General features: G+C 53.7%; 1 protein-coding gene across 3 annotated transcripts in view; it reads right to left on the bottom strand.

The window, feature by feature from the left end:
• Positions 1-6,164: 6,164 nt before the first annotated feature.
• SEMA7A (semaphorin 7A (John Milton Hagen blood group)) overlaps positions 6,165-9,753 on the bottom strand; it is an 18,445-nt gene continuing 14,856 nt past the window's right edge. For 2 of the 3 annotated variants that reach the window (XM_044450641.1, XM_044450643.1), the window contains exon 14: positions 6,165-9,702. In XM_044450641.1, the coding sequence (XP_044306576.1) occupies positions 9,332-9,702 (371 nt within the window). In that variant the 3' untranslated portion in view covers positions 6,165-9,331. The remainder of the gene's footprint in view (positions 9,703-9,753) is intronic. The other variant, XM_044450642.1, reaches the window with a different exon arrangement.

A 9,753-nucleotide genomic window follows, 5' to 3' on the forward strand; every position in this document is an offset into this window, starting at 1 on the left:
CTGCACTTGTTTAACTTGCCCGTCCCTTCTTTCTTGACATCAAAACGCACCTTTACAAAACATGCCTAGCCTCTTACACATCAATAATGCCTAACACACAACACTTCAGTTGAATTGAAGCCAATCTAAACACCGATTCTTTGATCGCTCATGTCTTTTGTATTGGCAGCTATTTTGACATCCTGGCCGAGAAATTACTGTTAAGTTAATCAAGACCATTTTCAGCCCTGGGACAATTTCTTCTCTCTGAATTGTGTGCAGAAGGTATTCCTAGGTAGCCGTTCATATAGCAGGTGACGAATCCCGAAAAGAGCAGTAACAAATGCCTTTTAGCAAAAATAAAGGTTCCATCCGACATTACGCGAGCGGTTCGCTCTGTCTCTCCTCTCCCTGCACCCATGCGCCACCACTCCCCCCTGGTGGGTTCCCTCACCCTCTGCAGCAACGATCTGGGGGAGAGGGCTCACGGGGCTGCAGGGAGTTGGAGAGCCACCCGCTGCACCTGTTCTGGTGGCTGCCAGGCCCCGCTGGACACAACCTTCGGAGGTCAGAGTTGTGATCTCGGACTGGGAAGGGTTCTGGCTGCACACTCTGGCTGCGTCGCAGGTGCTGACGTCTTCCCCGAGAGCGAGGCATTCTGTTCCAAGGATGGATGGGGGTGAACCCGAGCCCTGAAAGGAGAAGAAGTAGTCATTTCCGGGATGAGGCATCCCGGGTTCAGTGCCCCCTGCCAGGCCCGTGGCAGCACGAGCAAGGAGCTGGGGGAACGGATGATTCCTCCTCGCCGGATCGGATCGTGTGTGGACGGATAGAGCAAGGCCCAGAGGAGCGAGCCAGCCCGAACTGCCTCGGGCGGCAGAGGCTGGGGGGCGGCGAGGGGACAGCCGGCCAGTCTGCTGCCTTTGGACGTAATAGAAGAGGTGGCTCCTTTGCTGTGTCCCAGGAAGAGGCAGTGCCGGTCGGGACGGAATCTGGAACAGCCTAGGAAGAGGCACCATTTTGTGCTGGCCTTCAAGGAGCAAAAGGGCCCTCGAACTCTCTGGCCTGGTCACTTGCGGTGCCCAGTTCTCTGTCACCAACCATGGGCAGGCACGTGGGGTGGAGCCAGAGACTGGGGGGAAAGGAATGAGCCGGAGTGAGAGGCCCACAGAGGGCAACCTGGCCAAACAAACGCTCAGGACGAATGGGGGAACTGGCGGCCCTCCAGAGGTGGCCACTGGAGGCCTGGAGGATCCAGCATCCAGCCCCACTCAGCCACGAGAATCCCCGTGAGGCTCTGCGCCACGCACAGACGCTCAGCCCGACCTACCTCACAGGGCCGTTGCTGGGGGGCTGAAACGGAGCTAAGGAAGCCACTAGAGGGGAAAAGGCAGGATAGAGGTGCAGTCATCACGATTCCCAGATAGCATGAGAAAGAGCAATGAGCATCCGCTGACTCACAACCGCGGCCCAATAAATGCGACCCGCAACACACAGCAGCTGCTGCCGGCACGGCGATCAGTGGGAAGGGCCCTCTTGGCACCTGTCGCCCGGATGGGGAGTCAGCTCTGACTTGGCATGACTGACTTTGCACCACCCCGTTCTTCTCCGGTCCCGGCCGACAGCGTTTCATGCAACCTCAGGCGGGTCACCTTCCTGTGGACGAGGGTGCGGCACGCGTGCCTTCAGACGCGGGAGGAGGCACTGCGTTTTCTCTGGGAGTGACATTCCTGTTTCCTGCACGTCAGAACGGCTTGGTTTCTGAAAATCTGGAAAGGGATGATGCAAACAGTGCTTGCATTTCTATTTCTATTCTTTGTTTTGCCAGCTGTCTTCCTGCTGGCAGCCTGACCCTTGGCTTTGAACCCAGGAATTCAGCATCACCTGCTCTGGATTCTTCTTGCATTACTCCCAGGAACTGCAACCGGGTTGTCACCGTCTCACTATGCAAGCAGGGACTTGCCGCCCACAGAGCCCTCCGGGTCTGGATTCCACCGACGATTACCCAGGAGCGAGAGAGCTGGTTTGCTTACTTTACCTGTGGGGGTAGTTCCATCATGGAGACTTCCACGAGGGACTGCCCTGCCGTGGCCAGAGGGGCTCGTAATGCCCAGACAGCCCTCCCGTAACCCATTGCTCATTTCAGGGTTACTGGAGCATGCCTGGCCTTCAAACAAGCCCCACACAAGCCATGGCAAGCCGGATACCTGTGTCCACTGTGGAAAAATGACCCTTGTGGGTGTCCTGCATGAAGGAATGGCCCCTCTGGGGAGAGGAGGCCTCCGGCCTGGAGTGCCCATGAGGTGAAACGGAAGTGGATGCCTGGACAACCGAGATAAACGCCATGAGGATCCGAAAGCTCCTGGATGGTTGGCCAGCGACGGGGGGCCCCGTGCAAGAGTGCAGCCTGGGGTGCGTCGTTGGTGCCGGTCAAGGTGCCTTGACACTCTCCCTTGATCTACACACTTTCTGACCACTGGGGTTTCCCCAAAGCAACGCGAACGCCTGGGGGAAGGAGTGAAAGCGAGAGTGAACGACGAAATGGCCTTCTGTAAGCAGCGATCCAGAGCAGGTGAGACGGGGGCAATGAGCTGTCGGGAGGATGTGGTTCGTGGTTCGTGGTTGGCAGAGAAATGTGCTTGCCTTCTGAGAAATGGGAGGCTATTGCCACTAACGCTGTGGGTTGTTCAGCTGGAGGAGCTGCCGATGGTGGGGCGTGCGCCCAAGCACACCTCCCCTTGGACCCCCGCAGACTGTGAGGAGGACATAGGACTTGATACGTCAGGAGAGCTTCTGTTGACAAGTTCCTCACGAGGATGAGGAAGAAGGGGATCCCGCTTGAGACGAGGGGCGTGGAATTTCCTGCACCGGACGCTGAAGAAGGAAGCCGTTGGTCTTCGGCCCTGGTTGGGAGACTTCCGGTCTTCCTCCCCCTGAGCTTTGGTGTATGAGTGAGGAGGCCTCCTGGAAGGATGAGGGAGAGACGGAGAAGCAAGGCCAGCTCTCCGTGGGAAAAGGGATGGGCCTTTGGCCTGGACCGGCTGGCCTGCAATGCTCTTATCTTCAGGGTTCCATGGAGGGTCAAGGTAAGAGCAGAAGAGACGCATGGATACCCTTCCCACACAATCAAGAACCACGTTTGCAATGTGCCCTCCAAAGCTCTTTCTGCTTTCCGTCAAAAACGAAAACAAGAGCGCCTCGCCTCGGTGCGGGGAGGACCGGCAGTGCCGTGCGCACTCTTTCCCCACAGATCTTCAAACACACATAAAGATTTAGAAGGTGCTCTGGAAATGACGGGGTGTCAAAGCTCATGGCACCTCCTCTGGCAATTCCCCACAAAGTCGTTTTTTAATTATGCTGGAGAGGGGGGCACTTGTGCTGGATTGCAACCACGGAAACCAGAGGGTACAGAAAGTCTAGTCATCTCATTGCCTTGGGGGCTTGTTTTTGAAGTTTGTCTGGAAACTCCGGTGGGCTCAAAATGTCACAGTGGTCCCACACTACTGTCGGGTGGAACAAGAGGTGCGGGACTACTTTCGGTCTGAGGGCCAAATTCAATTCAGAGAAACTCTCGGGGCTGCATCTCCCTCAGTGATAAAGGCTCAAATACCAACAGTCATAGAAGAGCAGAGCTGGAAGGAGCCCGAAGGCCATCAGGTCCACCCCCTGCTCGGTGCGGGGCTCCAGGTTAAGCCATCGTCTCAGATGGCCGTCCAGTTGCAGCTTGGATTCCTCTAGAGCAGGAGAGCCCACAGCCTCCTAGGCGCATTGGCTCCATCGTTGTTCCACTCTAAAAGTCAGGACTTTTTCCTGATATCTAGGCTGGATCTGGGTTCCTGTAGCTTGTGCCTATTATTCCGCGTCCTGCACCCTGCGGTGATCGAGAAGACAGCCTTTCAGGTACTTGAAGAGTGCTCTCCTGTCTCCCCTCTTCTTGAGGCGAAACATGCCCAGTTCTTTCCGTCTCTCCTCACGGGGCTTTGCTTCCAGTCCCTGGACCGTCCTTGTCACCCTCCTCTGTACCCTCTCCAACATATCTGTGTCTTTCTTTGAGGGAGAACCAGGCACAGCACTGCAGATGAGGTCCCTGTGGCGCTGAGTGAAGGGGAACTAGAACCGTGGAATTGGGAAGTGATGTACTCGGATGAATGCAGCCTAAAACAGCACTTGGCCCTTCGTTGGCACCACCAGCCTATTCCAAGTTAGAGCATTCACTGTCAACAACTAAGCTTTAGGAGTTGACCTTTAGCATGGTAGGACAGGGAAATACTGCACAGAAGCCAGGAAACTCCCCAAAACTTGATGCTCAGTGGGAAGGGGGCATGGCCAAGTGAGTTTCAGGACAATCCTCCCATTATTCCAACTTTAGGCCACTGGGACTCCAGAGATCCAACGTATTTTGAGAACCAGCTCATCCTGCACACGGCAGTCAATCCCAAAGGCCTCCCCCGAGACTCCTTAGCAGATGTGACAGGTAATGGCTTTCCTTCCGCGGCTGAAGTGGGATCACAGCAGCTATTTTTCTCCATTTCCTCTTCTGACTTAGGCCTGCAGGATATCCGAAGTGACGGGACATCCTGCTGCCATTCAAAGGGTGCATCTGAACATCCCCAAAAGGGGAGGAAAGAGCCAGAAGGTCCACCTGGTCCCGCTCTGACCTCATATGGGGAGTGACATTTCATGGGGCCGAACCTGATCTTGTGCCTTCGACGGAGCCGGACCTTGCTCTGGGTCCCAGGCCCTGCGCCCCTTCCACTCAACGGCACACCCTCTTCGTGCCCGGACAAGAGCCGCCGTTCAGCACCAGCTGGGCCCAGTACGCGCCCCTTTCCAAATGGGCCCTTTTCTGTGGTCCACCCAGAATTCGCTCAGTGGAGAGAAGTGCCTAAAATACGTTTTCCTCCGGGTGCTTGGCCCAAGCAGCAGCGCTGAGCAACCTCTGATTCTATTTTAGCCTGTCAATGTTTGAGTAGCTCATGACAATAGTAACAGAAACTGAAAATGCAAAATAAATAAATGCCAGGGACAAAACAGCATGACTTTGTGTGACTTGTGTCCAAACAAGGGAACAGCTTGGGCCTGGAACAGAAATGAAAGCTACGTGTGGGTGTGGCACGAAACAGGACACAAGGGGCACAGCCTGCCTGCCCTCAGCGGTGGAAACAAGCCACATCGATCCAATATTAGTGGGTGGACTGGAGCATTGGAACTACTCAGGTGTATTTCACGCCCTTCTTGAGCCTTCAGGTTTTGAAAAAGCAAAAAGGTATCTTGGCGCAGAGCTGAGATGTTTCTCTCCCATTTTTCCTACCCTGTTTGCAGACTATCAAAAGTGGGGAGGGCCCTGGGATTAAGGGGGGGGGGGAAGAGTGTGTGTGTGTGTGCGTGGTGGATGGGAGAGATGTTGTGTGTTTTTATATCATTCTATTTCGGCTTTTCAGAGAGAGCATAGCCAAGAGCAGGTCACATGTACAAGAGACAAGCATCGATAGGCCGAATTTTCCTGAGTGGGTTCTCAAGTAGAAGGAACTTCCGAGGGAACAGTACGGGGGACTCAAAAACAGCTGCTGAGCGTGGTGGAAGCTCGCTGGCCGTGAACTCTTCCCCGACAGCCGGTGCAAGCAGGCGTGCTGCCATCTGGGCTCCTTGCCTTGTGTTTTGAGCAAGCAATGGCCAAGATGTCTTCCTCCCAGTTTTGTTTGACCGCCATTCCACCAAGCCTCACCATTGGCCACGCAGGACGGGGTTGACAGGAGGCACCGTTCAGCAGCATCTGGAGGGACTCACCTGCTCCATCCCTTATTCCAAACCTCTTGGCTCCAGATATAATGTGCTGTCTGTGACCCCTCTCCCCATTCCCTATTTATTTATCTATTAAATGTATTTTTTGCTAAATCAGCCCAAGAGCCCTCTAAGCAGATTACAATCAATGAAAACGTATCTTTTTGTTCCTGTTTTAGGATCCTATGCCAGCAGAATGGGACTTTTTCCTTAATCTTTGGGAGCTGTTTGATAGCCTTTGTGTCTAAACCACAGCGGAATAAAAATGCTTTCCAGTTGCAATCCTGTGCACATTTAGATGGAAAAAAGGCCAGCATGCCAACCATTCTGGGTCATCAGTTGTGTTGCATCCCTTGGACACCCGAGTGCTGGAGAGAAGGAGAGTAAAGAAACGTCACCTGAGAGCTAGTTTGACTTTTTATTTAAAAAAATCATATTTATAGTTCAATCAGCCACAATAAAGAATAATATACATTGCTTCATGAATACAGACATTACATTAATGACATTACAAAAATAAGAAGGGAGACCATCGCGAAAATGAGAGAAGGCCAAAAAGTACACAGAGAGCCCTTTCACTGGCCAAAAATTCAATTTCACAGTTTATTCTCAGGCAGCCCTGATAAGGGACGGAAACACTACACAGAGGGAGGAAGGACAGCCAGGGTACGCTCTACTAGCCATCATCTGCAAAGCACGTCAGAATCACGTAGCGCAAACTGTGCATGGAGAAGCATGAGCTGCACGGATGCTCCTCTGGGTCCGGTTTTTCCGTTCGTGAGAAACACGGTCCGTGCCGACGTAGCCGCTTGCTCGGTGAAGCTGGCAGCCAGGGCTCGCCGTTGTAACACAGCCTTTGTCAACAGCTGTGTGCGTGCGAGTCCTCACTATTTAGTGCTCCAAATCAAGTTTCTTGACTCTGCTTTTAGCTGAAAAGGCCTCCGACATCATAGCCCCATGATCACGAAACTGCCCGATAAGGAAGCCTGTCGGTGCCTAAGACAGCATCCGTATAAGGTTCTCTCGTCTTCTCTCTCTCGCTCTTCTGGTTTGGTCATGCAATCGTCTGTCCTTTTCACAGATTTTTAAATGGGTGGGAAGAGGGCCTCCGAGCCCTGGGGGAACAAGGCTGCCACTCCACGGATCCCTGGCTCAGAGGAAGAGCTATCAGCAGAGTGTCAGTCTCGCGAATTTCGTCTCGGGCTGCAAGATGGGCTGAGCACCTCTAACAGTCCACCTTGAACAGCCCGGTCAGCTCCTCGAGGCAGGACCCAAGGAGACCGACCGGTCGGCTTGTGCAAGCCTTCAGCTGGCTTTAGCTTTCCTCTGAGACAACATCCTCCTAGCCTCCTCTAGCAGGACAGTCTTCCCCAACCTGGTGGCCTTCAGAGGCAGGCACCTGGACTGCAACTCCCAGAATTCCCATCCAGCAGGGCCATGGACTGGGGATCCTGGGTGTCGCAGGCCAAACATGTCTGAAGGCGCAAGGTCGGGGAAGGCTGTAGTAGGACAAAGTTCAGGTCAGGTGGTTCCACTCGGAGCTATCCAAGGTGCTATTTCTTGCTGCCTTGTTCCCAATAACACTGGATGCCACTCGCTTCCCCTGCTCACCTCAGGCGACCTTAAGATGGGACATTTGGCCAGCTCCAGGAAGCGACGACATCCCCAGCCAGCCTAACAGACCACTGAAGAAAAGCATCTTAGGAAACAGAAGAAGTTGCCTTCTTGCAAATGGATCCAGTGGTCCATCTAACTCCGTATTTTTATCCTGGCAGCAAATTCTTCAGGATTTCAGACAGAAGTCCAACTTGGAAATGCTTGATCAAAGTATCAGGTCCTGGATCAAACACAGAACCTTTTGCATTCAGAGCATGTGTTGCAGAAGTGCCACCGCACATACGCAAACAGGTGCAGAACGACAAGCTGTGAACACTCTTTGATCTCTCTTTCTAGTTCACTTTAGCCACCTTTACTGGCTTCGGTACAAAGAATTTTGTGTTTGAAAGGCTTGGAACAGTGCTTAATATGTAATCACATGACCTAATGTTTTGCTGGTTTTGCTTCTTCCTTTCAGCATCTGTCTTTTACATTACCATTTTATTCCTTGGAAGGTGTGCCCACCTATTTTTCCTGAGTGCCCTTGTGCAGGGGCCAGGGAAGCTATTTTTAATATTCAAGAAATAAATATCCTTCAGCCACTGAATAAGACAAAGGAAGGATGTCTGGAGAGCTGAGCTCCACTCATGTGGAGAACTTCCCCTCCTCCCATCACGATACAGACATGAGTGCAGGAAGCTGTGCTGTCAACCAAAGTAACGAGGGTAACACAGCCCCACATTCATCATTTAGAGAAGAGCAGAATAAGACTGGTCTGTGAACGGACAGGGTAGACCAGTCCTCCAATGGATCACCTGAGTTCTAGCACAGATTCTTGCAAGTGCCAGGCTGGGCCAATCTTAATCCAATCCCATGAGATGCAAGTTGATTCTGAAGAGTTTGGGGATCGCATTGGGATCACATAACCCAGATTAGGCTTCAAGTGCTCAGAGAATCCAAGTGATCCATTGCTGTGCAAATGTAAGACATGTCAGTAGATGATCTGAATTCTAGTGAAATAAACAAACCATGCGTGGTAAAGGCTGCACCGAAGTGGACAACCCGAAGCCCTCACCTTGACACGTGCCCTCTACCCTGAGCAACTTTCTAGCTAGTACGTGGACTGCCCTGGATCTTGACCACTGCCTGATTTTGAACACGCTGTTTTCTCTCTGATTGCCATTTGCTGCTCTGGACCTTGACTCCCACCTCTTCTGGACCGCCATTTCTGAACAACATCGGTTGAGAGAGCTCCGTTGGGTCCTAGAACCTGAATGCCTGAATCTCGCTGAAGCCTGGGAAAGACCCGTTCCAACCATCCCTTTGGCTTGTTGCTTTAATCAGTGGTGCACGGCCCCCGGCCCGGGAGCCCAGTCAACCCACTGGAGGTCCCAGTTTCAGGCACCCGTGCACTGGCCACCACTCTCACGTGCCACCAAGTCCCTCTCCAACTCACGGCGACCCGATGAACAGCGGGTTGTGCTTCGGTTTCCTGCCTTGTGTGCAGCTTCTTAAAAAGTCGAAACGCACTCCTGAGCTTGCAGCTACAATAAGCTGACATGCTTGGCCACCCCCCGCTCGCCCTCAGGCCAATCCGCCACCAAGAGATGGCCCTCAAGAGCTTCTGTGAAGTGGGACTCAGCCCGTGGGTTGGGAGGGGATGAACACCCCCGTGGCAGAGGCTTCCATTTCTGCTCTGGGAGACCACGACTTCGATGGTGCCAGACGAGTCCTTGCACTTGGCTATTGTGGCTCGTCGTACACAAGAGCCAACCACTCTTTGCCTCCAAGCTGCTACGGACTGCGAATCCCCGGGGCGCCCCTGGCCCAGGCGGTGAGGGCGGCCCCAAGCAGGGCAAAGGGCTAGATCTAAACGGGAGACGGAGAGCAAAGAGCAGGCGGATTCGGAGGCCACACGGGGTGGCCCAGTGTGTCGCCCATGGGTGTTGGCGGGCAGTCAGAAGGTCAGCCGTTCCTACTGGAGCATCAAGAAGATCACTGCCATATGCAGCAATCCTAGCCAGAAGGAGAAGGACTGTGCGGGGGCCCAGCACGTTGGAGCCGAGACCTTGAGCTTCATGGATGCCTCCGGCTTCTGCAGACATTCTGTCGCGAGCGTCTGCTTGAACCAGCCCTCCTGGGAAACGCAGGAGTAGGTCCCATAAAGTCCTTCCGCCATGCTGTCTATGAAGTATAGGCAGTGCTGATGGGCAGAGCTGCAGTGCGTGAGACTTCGCCCCTCGCGGCGCCAGGTGTAATTGGCATGGTGGGATTCGATGGAGCAGTTCAGGTAATAGCGGGACCGCGGGCTCACGGTGACGTTCCTGCATTGCTCCCAGCCGCCTGCTGTGGGGAGGGGAGGGAAGGGAAGGGAAGGGAAGGGAAGGGAAGGGAAGG

This window comes from Varanus komodoensis, unplaced genomic scaffold (assembly GCF_004798865.1).
Source record: "Varanus komodoensis strain SLA01 unplaced genomic scaffold, ASM479886v1 scaffold67, whole genome shotgun sequence".
In the NCBI taxonomy this organism is placed as follows: domain Eukaryota; kingdom Metazoa; phylum Chordata; class Lepidosauria; order Squamata; family Varanidae; genus Varanus; species Varanus komodoensis.